A 14,335-nucleotide genomic window follows, 5' to 3' on the forward strand; every position below is an offset into this window, starting at 1 on the left:
GACCCGGTCGCTGCCCCTCTGCCGCTCTCCTTGCACAGCTCAGCACCATCGAGTGTTGCGTTTCTCTGCCACTGCAGCGCTGACACCTAGGTGTGCCCTGACATTCGTCCACCTGTAACCTACAGCCCTACCAACCCCTGGTGTTCTTCACCTTTGCATAAAAGCCCAGCTGGGCTGTGGGCTAGTCTTCGAAATAAGCAGTAATCTTATTACCTTTATCAATTCAATCCTCTTAAGGTTAAGTCAATCCTATTAATCAGGCTTGTGATGTGGAGAACCTTATTATTTCAAAGTCAATCTGCCCATCAGTCAGTTACGACATTGGGAACAATCAGCTCCAGCCCAGAGGGGTGCGTGACCCAAGCGGCGTGTGCGGGGCTGCGGGTCTCACCAGCTCCATGACACCCTTCGTCCCTGAGAGGCTGGGGCTGGAGGACCTTCCCCGGGATGGTGAGGTGCTAAATCCTTCCTGGGTGTGGACAGGATACGTTCTGCAAAACTTGCGTTGCTTGTTGGTTGTGTCTCTGGAAAGGCTCCCTTTACCTAGGAAATGCTCCTGCTCTCACCACTGCCATGCCAGGCACCGGCTGGCTCCGTCTTTCTGCCTCCTGGGCTCAGGAGCTGGAGGAGGGAGGCACTGCCCAGCGACACCCCCCAGGCACAGGGACTGGCACCCTGAACCCCTTCGGAACTGGGATACTTGATGTAGACAGACCCCTCGCCAGGGTGGGGTAGGCTTTCTTGGCACTGGTAAGCGCAAGCACTGGAAGTGTCAAGCACTGCGGAGTGCTCGGCCCCCCAGCCCGGCGGGGTGCATGGGGCCGAGGGCCGGTGGTGCTCTGGGCAGGCAGGGCTGTCAGCTATTGATCGGACGTGTGACTGAATCAGCTGTCTTCTCTGCTCCGGCTGCGTCCCCTGCAAAGAAGCTTTTTCTTCCCATTTTTTGTGTTTGAGCAATGCAGTTAGTCCGCTTCCTTGGCCCTATTGACATGGGCAATGAAGGATTGTTTTCTTGAGCAGGTGTTGGTTTTTCTCTCAGTGGACTCAGTTTTGAATGAGCCCTTTCTGATTCAGTTCACCCCCAGGGCATCTGCGCCCTGGGCCCATACCGATGCCGGCTGCCACGGGGCAGCAGCTTCAGGCGTCCGCCTGCGGGACCTCACGCGGCGCGGCGTAGGGCTGCAGCGCGCTCTTTTTCAGGGCATCACCCATATTTCCTTCCACCTCCCCCAGGCAAAGGTTTGGGTGACCTGCCGTGGCAGCATGAAGCAGCCCTGCTGCGAGATGACTTACTTAGTCAGATGTCCTGAATTGCTGCATGTGTGAGGGACGAGGCAGGGGTCAGGGCACCCACAGGAAGATGCTGTTTTGTTGTGGTTTGAGACAGGAGGATGAATTCAACCTCTGCAGGGGAAGCGGCATCTGAAGCTCAACGGATGAAGACTCAGGGGAAATGGAAATGTTTTTAGGCTACGCTACAGGTAAATCGGGATGGAGACATTTGAGGGAGAGAGCGAGGTGCCTGGAGCAAACCCAGGCTCAGGCCAGCGCTGCTGCTGCCCTGTGCAGGCAGGGCGGGTGCTGGGGGTGACGCGCAGCCCGGGACGGCCGTCCAGAGGATGCTGTGGCTGAGGATGCGGGGAGATGAGCTGCAGAGCAGCGCGGGCGTCCCAGGCGGAGGGGAAGCTGCAGCACTGGAAGTACTTTGTGGTGGCGTGTTTGAGCCCTGAGATGGTGCTGAGGACTGTGCCTGCTGCTGCCTGCTGCAGGGACCGGGCTGCCCCTTCAGCAGCGAAACTCCTGCGTGCGTTCTGGAGGACTGGAGGAGCTGCCTTAGAATAGTACATGCTGCTATGGGCTCATGCTTGGTTTATTTGAAAAGTGCTGGAAACCAGTGCAGCCTTGTGCTGTCATGCTCTGAATTTATTTATTTATGAATTGCTTTTCTTTATCAGCATATGTGCAGTGACTGAAGTTGCACAGGTTCAGCTGTGCCCAGTCTGAAGCAAATATCCTTAAAATAAACACGGGAGCAAGGCTAAAGAACGCTGCCACAGCCCTTAGTTTTTACTGTAGACCTTTTCCTTCCCTTCTTGACTCCAATGTAATGAAATAAAGCATCTTATTTTCTTCCATTGCCAGGGGCCCTAACTAAAAACAACCCCCTGCTGATCTGTGCTGCTCAGAAACAGGGAGTTTTATTGGCTTTAGTTATTGCATTTTATTCAGAGCCTTGTATGTGGGTGAGTGAGGCTCCCAGAGGGATTCGACAAGTATTTGCATTCCATTTGTGTCTTCCGAGTGCTGGCTGCTGGCGTACTTAAGGCAGAGATACCAGACGTGTGATCCAGAGCTGAAGTAGCTTTTTTCTGTGGAGGGAAGGCAAGATCTGGAAGATGGCCCTGGGACAGAAATTGCAGGATGTCATGGGAACTGACCCGCGGACGAGGCTCCTGTCCCGCAGCTAGCAGAGCTCCGCTCACGCAGGGACACTGGCTGTGGGTATTTTGATCCCTGATGTATCTTGGGGCCGGTTCGTACAGCCGGGCGAGATGCCTCCGGCAGCCCCGGGAGGCTGGACCTGCTGGGGACGGTGAGCAGCCCGGGCCTGGGGGATGCTGTTGGGTATCCTGGCTGTCGCCTCCATCCCCTGGTCAGTAACAAGGCGGGATTCTGCCAGGTTACACCCCAGCTTTGGGTGCTGCCCTGAAATGGAGCTCTTTGGGATTTCAGCAGCTTTCCTTTCCACTTTGGAGACAAGGGGTCGTTTTCTCAGCTGTCGAGCTGCAGGTGCTCCGTAGGGGATAACGACAGCAGCAGAGGTTTCGGGGGGATCTTCTCCGGCTTTGTGTTGAGTCCCACACTGGAATTTTGCCTCATTTTAAATTCTAGTTAATTCTGTAGATCAGCTAAACCTATCAAAATTCACATTATTGCTGGCTAAAACTTGGCCGCTGGGTTTCCACCGCTCGGCAGCCCTGGCTCCCAGTTGGGTTGTGCATTGCAGCTTGGCCCCGCGTCCCGCGGCAGTCAGTCCTCAGCTGACAAGAGGGAGGAAAAGCAAACACTTGGCTAAGAGAAGCTATGAAACTCAGTGTTCGTGAGATAATTAGTATGTTGGGAAAGTGACAGAAAAGAGAATCAAGCAAAGCCAAGGTCAGCGGCTGCTAATTAAGAATCAGCACCTTGTGTCAGCCTGAGCTGTGGCTTGGAATTGAAACGTACCCTGGGAGAGACCCAGGAAGATAAAGGTGATAGAGTTACCCAGATAGCAGCTAACAGGATTTGAGCAGGGGTTTAAAGTTTCATTCCAGCTCTGCTGATAAAAGGGGCAAAATGAGAGAAAATCGTGGGGGGAGGCACGTGCTTTGCTTCCAGGAGGGATTTTTGCCTCTGCAGCTGCTGGAGCATTGCAGACATAGCGGGATCTGAGGAAGGAGATCTTCTGGCTAAAGAAGTGATGGAAGTGACTTTTTTTCCCAAAGCTTCTCCTCTGGCTTTTCTGGAGGCTCTTCTGGGAAGGTCATGGCTGTATGTCAGTCCCGGTCATGGTCTGTGGGAAGGCGGGAGGGATCAGGCCGATGGGTGCTGCAGAGATGCCAGCCTTCCTGCCCTCCCCTGTTCTCAGAGGAGATGTACCTGCCTGCCGCCTGGGTTTTCCTTTGTCTGGGACAGAAGCACAGTAATGAAGGGCCTGTGGATTAAATGATCTGGTGGGTTCAGGTGGAGCTGTTTCTTGAACCTTGATTAAACTTTCAATGCACAGATGTCCGTATGAAAAATGAAGCGGAGCTAAGTGCCTCTCTTGCAAATCTCCTGGCCAGCAGCTGGCCGGGAATGGGACCTGAGTGTCCCCTCTGCCGAGTCGGGGTTGGAGCAGGCTGGGTCATGGCCACAGTGCACCGGGCGCTCTGGGAGCTGTGCTTTGCATGGGGACAGCGAGGACAGGACCTGGGTCCCTGCACGGCAGCTCTGGGGTTCTCCTGCTGCCCCTGCCAGGAGCAGGTTACATCTGGTACGGTCGCGACAAACGAAGGAGAATTTCTTAGTGAAAGGTTATTACTGAGCAGATTATTTTGTTTTAGAGGAAGGCAGTTTTAAAAAGTGCCCTTGGTTGTAGAAGTGAATTGTATGTCAACATTGCTCTGTCTCCTGCATGGGGAAACAATAAGAGGTCTAACGCGCGTGATTTACATGGTGCCAGCAGCCTGTTTCCCTTTGTCGTCCAGGTGAGTGGTGCTGGGTGGGAGGAGGTCGACCCTTCCAGCACCCAGCGCAGCAAGGAGCTGGGCAGGGGCCCAGAGCTGCTTTTCCCATTAGCAGTGCAGAGGACGGAAGCTGAATATGTATTAGCGTTAAAAACTGCATGGCATTTCTCCTGCATTAACGCTAGCTACAGCACACTAAATATTACACCACGTAGTGGATTTTCTGCAGAATGCATGGGGAGCTACGTGACCCTCTCTGATCACTTAACGCTGTTGCTGAAGCAGACACGGAGCTCGGTCTGAAGTGCTGTTTTTCTGCTAGAATTTGCAATTCAGTAGCCCAGACTGTTGCATGGGGCACCTGTCAGCATGTGGTCTGCTCCTGCTCACCCCTTCCATTGCTCTGCAGCACAGAGGGTTATAAAATTGCATGTATTTGGTTGTGTGCACATCAGACCAAAAATGTGCCTAAAATGTGTGCTGTAGCAGTGCTGTTTATTTTCATGAATACCAAGGAAATAGGACATTTGAGCATTTTGATGCATATTACAGGATTGATTCTCAGCCGTTAGCTGTGGGGCACAGCTCATGACATCTCAGTATGCCCCTGTTTTGCAGCCAGTGCAGTTAAACATGAAATGCAGCCAATTTAACAGTGGAGAAGACGTTTCACCCACAAATCATGAGGCTGATATGAGACCCAACCAAAAACCAGGATTGATAGAGGGGCAAATGTGGTGCAGGCCTGGAATGAATCATTTTTTGGGGTGCAAAATTTGAGACTCCCCAGAGATTTATCTCTCCTCTTGTGTCCATGAGGCTGGAGAAACAGGAGAAAAGTCGGGCTGGTAGTAGGGCAGCATGCACACACAGGATCACCCGCAGCACCTCCACTCCCTCTTGTGTCTTACGAAGGTGAGACCTCTCTGGAGAAGGGGAGGCTGCCTGCTGTGCTGAACAAAGCGTCTGTCAGTGCGTGGTGACCCACCATGGGCTTTGCTTTCCAGGATTTCTTGACTGACCTGATGATGTCTGAAGTTGATCGCTGTGGTGAGAATGAGCATCTCATTTTCAGGGAGAATACACTGGCCACCAAAGCAATCGAAGAATACCTGAAGCTGGTGGGGCAGAAATACTTGCAAGATGCCTTAGGTACGTACAGAGCGTTGGCAAGTCTCGCTCAGAGAGGTCCTCCTCTAAGCTGCAGGGTGCTCTGTGTGGTGGAGACCATCAGCTGAGCCCTGATGGCCATAGGAGGCACCAGCATTTACCTGCTGGAGGGTTCCTCTGGCAGCGGGGTCTGAGCCCGGGGCACAGCCACGGCCGCAGCGAGCAGCTCTCTGCTCCCAGGTGAAGGTCACCGCTGAGTTAGCGCTTTAATTTGCTTGCAGAGAAGATAACAAATTGGTATTTGAAGGCATTATGCTGCCTGCCACGTCTTCTGTCTCGGCACTGGCAGTGTCACGGAGGCTGATTGAATCCTTCCCCTGATTGCACACCCCCGCCGGAGACGCTCCCCCGGTTCCTCGCAGCACTAGTGAGTCAGATGAAATCTCCCAAGTTACAGTGATGAGAGTTGCCTCCCAGATTGCACTGGGAACCCTCCTGGTGGTTTTTTTTTAAGTGCTGGCTATGTTTATGGCTCCAAAAATATTTCTGTTGATGCAAATGAAAATAATTAGAGCTTCTGCTTCTGGGCAGGTCAGGAAGGAATTGCTGCATTGCTGTGTGCAGCCAGCACAGCACGAGGATGGGGAGGGGCTGCCTTTACCTCAGCCGAACGCAGCTAGATTGGATCCACATCCTAGCAGTAGGATGAGCAGAGTTTCTATTGAGCTGTTAATTTTTCAGTATGTTGGGTTCCAGCTAATGGATTTGTCTAATGTTAGCAAGGAGCAAAGTACTGTAAATACTTTATTAAGATAATAATAATAATAATGACAACTTTGAGGAAGGGGAGATTGTTGAGCAAATTCAGTCAAACCAAGAGATAGCCCAGAAGAGTAGGAAAAGGAATGTTATTTATTTCTGCCTTGTAATGCTTTCTGGTTGAAGGCAAGTCTGTAAGTAGATTACCTCATAAAATTTCTAAAAAGCCAGGAGATTAATGGAGGCAGAGAATTTTGAAATACTCCCCTTTCAGGGCTCGAAGCAAATGCTGCCAAGCCAGCTCCATCTAGTACAGGAGGAGCCTGCAGTTCTTGCTCGCTGTTCGGGGCCTTGATTCTGTGTAGACCTTTTATCAGTGAAATGATTCATCTGTGTGTCACAAGGTAACACAATACAGCATAGCGCTTTCCTTTAAACCATGAAGCACAAGCAAGTAATAGGGCCGGATAATAACAGCAGGCATCACCTGCAGGCGAGCAGAGAGGCTCCAGAGCTCCCTGGCAGAGCTGAAAATACATTGGAGAGGCTCTCCAGTACGTAATTAAAATCTGTTTTGGCAATAGGGGAGGAATGCAGACTAGAGTGGGGAAAAAACCAGGAGGTTGGGAAAATCCAAGATGGTCAGGAATTAGGAGATGAGCAAACCAATTGGAATTAGAAGAAAACCAAAGCAAACCTTTCTCCCAGAACGTCACCTGGCCCTGCAGGTCCCTAGCTAAACACTGCCTCTTAATCCCTGTTATCCCGTCCCCCGGCCTCCCCAGCCTCTGCTGTGTGCTGACTGGGATGGACGACTGCCATCCCCCCAGCTGGACACGTGTCGGGGCGGTGGGCAGCACCCTCAGCCTGGGCGGCGGGGGTCTGTGCCCCGCTACCCCGGGGTGAAAGGTGGCACGAAGGCGAGGAGCTGGCAGAGCAGGCCCACAGTGTGAGTCTCTGCAAGGGTGAGGAGCAGCCAGGCAGTAAACAGGAGTGCAGGGAAACGCAGAAAAATATTTTAATTTAATTTTGTGTGATGTTCAGCTCAAAATAAACCAAGTAAATTGTTTCTTTCCTTTAATTACCTATTTCTCCCGTGAATCACGCTGGCTTGTCAGCACCAGGGCACAGTCTGCAGTAGCAGGCCATCCTACAAATAATTACAGAACTTGCCAGCATACTTCCTACTGGATTAGCCCGAGGGAGCATCTCTGGAACTGGTGTAATGGGGGGTCGGGGCAGGCTGAGGAAGCGGGTGTTTTGGCAGCGGAGTTCTGATGCAATAGCCCATAGCCACAGAGGCAGAGCTGCCAGCTAGGGAAGAGGGATGAGACGTGCTCGTCAGGAGTCCGGGTGCCTTTCTGCAGGGTGTGCTGTATGGTTTTGTGAGCTCCCAAGGCAGTGCTGGCTGCTCCTGGGCCGCTCGGAGAACTTGAGAGCTGTCTGGGGCACAGCGTGCCCCGGGAGCCACTGCCGCCTGCTCTCGTACCCGGCTTCTGTTCAGCCAGCGTGATGGGGCGTAAGGTAACTGCTTGGGCACTGGGGCTTACGAACAGTCTTGCTCGAAGACTGCGTCTCTCATGTCTCCAAACCCATCACTGACTGTCTGTTTTACAGGGGAATTTATCAAGGCTCTGTACGAATCAGATGAAAATTGTGAGGTGGATCCCAGTAAGTGTTCATCTTCAGACCTTCCTGAACATCAGAGCAACCTGAAAATGTGCTGCGAGCTGGCCTTCTGCAAAATCATCAACTCCTACTGGTCAGTATCCCACGAGTGTCGCTCTGCTCCGCATGCCCTCAGCTAGGGCAGAGGTGGTACAGCTGCAGGGGACAAGGGTGGCAGCAGTCCATCTTCAGGCTGTTGGTACCTGTCCCTTAGCTGCGCTGATGGGCAGCTTGTCGGAGAGCTTTGGAGGGAGAGCTGCGGGGCCCTGCCCGCGTCCTGCTGCACATAAAGCGGTCCTGGTGGTCCAGCAGCAAGGATGGGGATGGCCAGGGGGTGAGACAGCAGCTCCCGCTCAGCGGAGTTTGGAGTATCTGCTCTGGGGGTGCGACAGATTCACCGATTCCCCGTCACGCGTGTTTTCAGTGGGTACTGAAGGGTTACTGGAGCACGGACGCAGGGATGGGGCAGTGGAATGGAACATGAAATGCCTTTGCCAGTGTGACCAGTTCAGAGAGGGACTTACTGCCAACTGTATGTGAAAGTCTGGAATAAAGGGCAGAAATGCATGTCCTGGGTCTCCTACCCGTGTAGCGATTCAGTCTGGATCAGACTGATGGACTCTGCCTGTCTCCCCAGAGCGTCAGGTGAAGTGTTGAAATCCTCTCTGCAGCAGGCAGGGTCTGTGGCACTGCTCCTGCCTGCAAGGAAGCTGCACCAGCACAGGGAGCTTCTGTTTAGGCAGATGTTCTCTTGTTGCGGGGTGCTGGAGCCCGGGAGGATGCTGCTGTTACTCCCGGGTTGCTCTTTGGCTCAGCGTCCTGCATTCTTCTGGGTTAACCCCTCTCTCTCCCAGCCCCGGGGTGCTTGCTGAGGCAGAGATGGGGAGCCCATTGCCTCCTTGGCCCAAGGCCTGGTATGCAGTTTGAGGCATTTCCTAGTTGTTTGTTCTCAGGGTAAATGTTCTTGCAACTAGTTGGAACAGACCCGAATATGCAAAATTGATTGGAATAAGGCAGTCGTATCTTGTTGTGGAGGTGGCTGTCAGGCATGGCTGTGCTCATGGTGTTACCTGCTGCTCAGCCCTGGGGACCGGGAGCCAGGAGTCCTTGGGTCTGTTACAGATGCTGCCTGCAAAGGTGACCTGAAAGGGGAAAAAATGGGCTTGTGACCCTCTTTACTTGGAGAAATAAAAGTATTTTCTTTCTGCTTCTTGCTAACATACCCAGAGACTCTTGTCCTGATCGTATGAGAGAATGATCATTTTTGTATTACTTCTGGATTTGCAGTCTTCCTGCTTAAAAGTCTGGGCTTAGTTTTTATTAATGTATTTAGTAGCAACACTGTTGTTGCAAAACATCAACTAAGGATAATATTGGAGGAAGGAAGTATTTGATAATAAAGATTTCTCATTTTCTCTCCTATCCCAGCTGTTGTGTTGAGGTCTGAAAACTCGTTATAGGCAATCTCTCAGGATACTGAGTATGCCCTCCTGCAAGCCCAGGAAGGGAATTGCTTTTCTTGATATTGCTGAGGGAGAGAACAAGCAGCGAGAGGCTCGCTCAGACTTCCTTTATCTACCACAAATAAGCAAAGGGCAGATGTCTTTACAGGTATCCTATACCTTATCCTGGGCCAATTAATAACTCTCTGACTCAGGAATGGTGTTTACCTGCTTTCCCAGGAGGGATTCACTGCTTTTAGTCACCAGTGGATTATAATTGTTTGAATTAACGTCTTCCTAAAAATACCCAAAGCCGCACTAAAGGGTCACTCTAAAAATAGGCTTGAAAAGTGACCAAAGGAAAGTCAGGAATGCACGGGAAGTTTGTTCCTCCAGTCCTGCCTTTCCGAGGAAGGCTGGAGCAGCTGAGCTGCTGCTCTGAGTAGTTCCCCCTCGGTCCTTTGTGCTCAGCGGTTCTTGGGGATTAATTGGGCTGATGAGTGTTCGGGATTGGCCAAGGTATCCTGACAGCTAACGATCTTGCTTTAAATAGAGTGCCAGAGTGTGCATGCTCATCTGCCGGAGAGAGTCAGAGAGAGGAAAGAGGTTTACAATAACTGAAAATTGTTATAATTATGACATAATTTGGACATCTGGAAAGTTTCAGTGTAAGCAGAAATTCAGCATGTGGAAGCTCGTTACCGGAAGGTTGGGTAATGAATTACGGGCCCGTTTGTCACATAAAGCCGGCTAACTGAATTCCATCCGCTGTTACACAATTAAACTTTTATGATCTCCCAGCCTGTGATAGTGAACAGTACTCACGGGCTGTGTGCAGCCGATGCATACGTTTTCAAGGGTTTACTTTCCAGTAACTGTACAACCTGTCCTGATCATTCAAGCCTTAAATTGCTTAAAGGATTCTCCTGTTTCTGGGCAAATACCATGAAGTAAAAGGGCTTTGTCCAATTGTGTGGATCAAGCCAAAGGCAGAGGAGAATTTATCCAGCCAAAGATGTTGGCTAATGTTATTTATAAAGCACAGGGTACAAGCTCACGTGTGTGAAAGCATGAAGCCAACACGGAGCAGAAGCTGAACGTGATGGCAGCATTGGCCGAGCACTTCCATGGAGTGTCACCGCTCATGTCAGAAGGACAGAGAGAAACCTCCTGGAAACCTGGAGCGCAGCTACCTGGCCCTCTGTAGGCAGCAGTGCTGTGCTGAACGGGCTGCCCGGGGTGGGAAGCGCGCGGCAGGGTGCCCACGGGCTGGGATGAACAGCAGCAGCCCCAGACCTGGGGCGTGCGGCCGGGCAGTGCGGTCTGCAGCTGGCAGATTAATGAAATGAGGGGTGAGGGCTCTGCCTGCTGAGCGTGTACACTGCTGGCTCAGAGAATGGCCGCGGAGGCAGAGACCACGGCTGTTTGGCTGCAGGGTACCTGCCACTCTGATGGACCACAAACCCCGCAGGTCCTGAACTCTGCAGCTGTGGCGAGGAGCAGTCAGTTGGGCTTGATGACTTGGGAAGCAGAGGCCGGAGGACAGGGAGTGCTGGCAGCAGGAGGAGCACCCTCGTATTCTCCCGGAGGCCTGGCGGTGCTGCCGCTGGGGCAGCGTGCACGGGCGGGTTCTTTGCTCCGAGTGCTGCTCCGTTTCGGAGCCTCCCACCTGATTCTTGCTCCAGGTGGACAGTGGACAGTGTCTCTGGCCATGCAACTCCCACGGTTTTCTCTTCTTCTTGACCTGTGTGAGGTTCAGCCGCAGGGCAGTCAGTCCCAGAGAGGGGGGCAGGCCAGTAAGAAGCCAGCTGACGTTGGTTTGCTTCTCCCAGATAGTCCCTGCAGCAAAACTGGGAAACCATCCTCTGAAATGGCTGTTTGTTAAGAAGATTCATGGCCTAAAATGGAGTCTGACCCCTCTTCAGTCTGCTTTTGTACCGCCCAGCTCTGTCGGTAAACAGCTCTGGTTTTGAAACAAGGACGGTGGTTGCTGGCCAGGGCAGCCTCCGGGGCGGGTGGGGAGCTGTGTGCCAGGGACCCAGGGGACCAGCGGCAGCGCGGTGGGACCCATTGCCAGCCTGCTCCCACGGGTGGGAGTATCCAGCTGAATAAATAATACATGCTGGGAACAGGATAAGGTGGGAGCAGGGAGCTGGGGAGGGCTGAGCAGAAACAGGCAGCACGTTCTCTGGCGATAAGGGCTGCTGCAGCGAGCGTCTGCTGGACCCGGGGAAATTCTGGTATCCAGGAAGGCCAGGCTGAGGTCTGTGCAGTTACAAGGCTGGAGTGACTCCGGTGGGGCTCCGTGTCAGTACTAGTCCCAGTGGGATTTGATCCAGGTGCTTGAACAGGAGTATTACAATTTGCACAGCCCTCCCTCCAAGCACCAGCTCTACCGGTGACCCCGGTACTGCTGGTGTTTCTGCTGAGGGGGTCCCACGATGCTGTGTTTCTTCAGGAGACACACTCCACCTTGGTGGCTGAGCTTCCCCCCAGTTCGTAGTGCCCTGTGACACAGCCATCTGACTTGTGATGAGCTGCTTTGCACAGCTTGTTTCATAGCTCTGTCTTCCCAGTTGTCTGGGGTTTTGGCACCCAGCACAACCAGGAATATGAGTCTGATGAAAGCTGCTTCTCTTACAACTTTATGGAGAGGCTTTGCTTTTTCCTGCACGGTTTGAGTCTCTTAGTGGACACTGCAAAAAAAAAAAGGATGAACCTGCGACTGGCGTAGACAGCGGTGCTGCTGTGGATCAGGAGGGTGAGAGGGCTCTACTGTCGCACAGGTCTGGGTGTCACACCCCATAGCTGATACGCACCGTGTTTAGTTACTGCTCTGAGGCAGTTTGAACACCCTGCCCTTGAACTTGCCATCCCTGCATGTCCTTCTGTCGTTTCAGTGTCTTCCCAAGGGAGCTCAAAGAAGTTTTTGCCTCATGGAGACAAGAATGCAGCAACCGAGGCCGCCCAGACATCAGTGAGCGACTGATCAGTGCCTCCCTCTTCCTCCGGTTCCTCTGTCCAGCCATCATGTCCCCGTCCCTCTTCAGTCTCCTGCAGGAGTACCCGGATGACCGCACTGCCCGCACTTTGACCCTCATTGCCAAGGTCACCCAGAACCTCGCCAACTTTGCCAAGTAAGCTGGGGTGCAGGAGCGGGAGGGGGAAGGAAACTCCGGGCGTGTAGGCAGAGCCACGGCTCCGGCATCAGGAGTCCTACACTGGCCGCTCCTTTCCTCGATGGAAAGGGCCTGTTGTTTCCTGTCGGCTTTTTCCCCTACGTCTCTCTGGGACCCATTCCCTCACTGTTAGGTCAGGGAGATCATTTAAGTTTCCAAAACAGGACATGTTTTATGAGCAGGAAAACAGGCCGTTTTGACCACGCAGACGAGCCGGCAGGGTGGCAGCAGGAACGCCCCGGCCCAGCCAGGCACTTTGTCCCGTGATGGCTGTGCGGTGGTGCACTGCCCACCTCCCGTCACAGGCACCAGCAGGACCAGAACCCAAACAGCAGCAACGGTGTGCGTAGCTCAGGAGCTGGTCTTTCCCTCCTGTGGGCTCTGGGACCTTCCCTGCTATTAAAATGCAGTTCTCTGAACTGGGAAGGTATGAAAAGAGAATGGGGACACTATCAATTTCTAACTAAGCCCATTGGTTTGATGGAAACAAAGCGGGAGATTTCTGAAAATCTTTCCATTGGCTGCTGCTCTGAGCTACTTAGCCTGAGCTCTGATAACAAAATGATGAGCTTTCCAAAACATGAATGGACAGTTTCTGTCTTAGATTTGGAAACTAGCTTTGTACACGCGCTCGCAGTCAGGAATGCGCGTATAGGCACACAGACGGAGACGGAAGACATACAAGTGTGTTACACTAGATGACAGAAATTCTCTATGTTCCTGACCAATCCCTAACTAAAGGGTTTTCAGATTTCAGCACTTTGCAGGAAAGACTCTTTAACTAAGCTGACATTAGTCAAGCCAACGTTATCAAGCAGAGCTGTCCTGCAGACGGCACACAGCCGAGCCTCTCCTCGCAGAATCGCTGTCATTGGCACAGCACCAACTGCTGCTGGTACAGTTGAACCACGAGGCCCTCCCTGTTGTGCTCTAAATAAGACATCTAACTGAGAGTGAAGTCTGGGTGGAGTGCTTGGAGGGCAGAAGGAGGTTGCAGGAAGCCCGAGGGGACAAATGGGCTGGCCCAGCTGCAGGTGTGGTTCTCTAGGGTGATCCCCAGAGCGGTTTTGCTGGGGCAGCAGTGGCCGGCATGGCTGGAGTTAGCTTCAGTGCCCGTGGAAGACTGGGGAGAGTGCAGGATTCCTACCACCATCATTCACTGGGCTTCAGTCAGTTGATGGTGCTTGGTATTACAATTTCTTTATTTCCAGTGACGGGTCCTGTTTCTGGAGGCTGTGCCCTGGCCCAGCAGTAAGATACACTCCATTACCAACAACAGCTTTGTTTCTCTAGCTTTCACCTTTGTTACTACTGTGGAGATCCCATGCTGATGAGGACTTAGCTGGATTAGGCTGGAGTTAACTTTGGTTCCATGTTCAGTGAGGTACCAGGTGCCTGCTAGCAACCCGGTGATCCCGAAGGCTTTGAAGGGTTCAGATGCCAGAGGAAGGCTCTGGCATTCTTACCTGCATATGTACCTACCTGTTCTGTTGACTGCACTTCTGTTTACAGGATTTAGCTGAAATTCGTATTGCTGTCTTGATAGGTTTGGCAGCAAAGAGGAATACATGTCCTTTATGAATCAGTTCCTGGAACACGAATGGACTAACATGCAGAGGTTTCTACTGGAGATTTCCAATCCCGAAACCATCTCAAACACAGCTGGCTTTGAAGGCTACATTGACCTGGGCCGGGAACTGTCCACTTTGCACTCACTACTCTGGGAAGTCATATCTCAACTGGAGCAGGTATCCAGGGGGATCGCAGGGGCAGGCTTTGGGGGAAGCGGTTGGCCAGGGCTGGGCATGTGCACCACACCACACACCTCCCCATGTCCAGCAGGTATCAGTCCATTAGCTGTATCTGTGCGCAGCACAGCTGTTACTAACCCTTAGCACTTCCCCAGCCTTTGCACGTGCTGCAGAAGTAGCTCATTCTTTACATCCTTCTTTGAGGCAGGGGGGGATAG

The 14,335-nt window shown here is 52.5% G+C and overlaps 1 protein-coding gene across 1 annotated transcript in view; it reads left to right on the forward strand.

The window, feature by feature from the left end:
* LOC104073164 (disabled homolog 2-interacting protein-like) overlaps positions 1-14,335 on the forward strand; it is a gene marked incomplete at its 3' end in the record, with an annotated part of 32,277 nt that overhangs the window by 15,556 nt on the left and 2,386 nt on the right. The window contains exons 4-7 of the mRNA XM_009572847.1: positions 5,216-5,360; positions 7,695-7,839; positions 12,088-12,324; positions 13,913-14,114. Coding sequence (XP_009571142.1) covers positions 5,216-5,360; positions 7,695-7,839; positions 12,088-12,324; positions 13,913-14,114 — 729 coding nt within the window. The remainder of the gene's footprint in view (positions 1-5,215; positions 5,361-7,694; positions 7,840-12,087; positions 12,325-13,912; positions 14,115-14,335) is intronic.

This window comes from Fulmarus glacialis, unplaced genomic scaffold (assembly GCF_000690835.1).
Source record: "Fulmarus glacialis isolate BGI_N327 unplaced genomic scaffold, ASM69083v1 scaffold7462, whole genome shotgun sequence".
NCBI classification, from domain to species: domain Eukaryota; kingdom Metazoa; phylum Chordata; class Aves; order Procellariiformes; family Procellariidae; genus Fulmarus; species Fulmarus glacialis.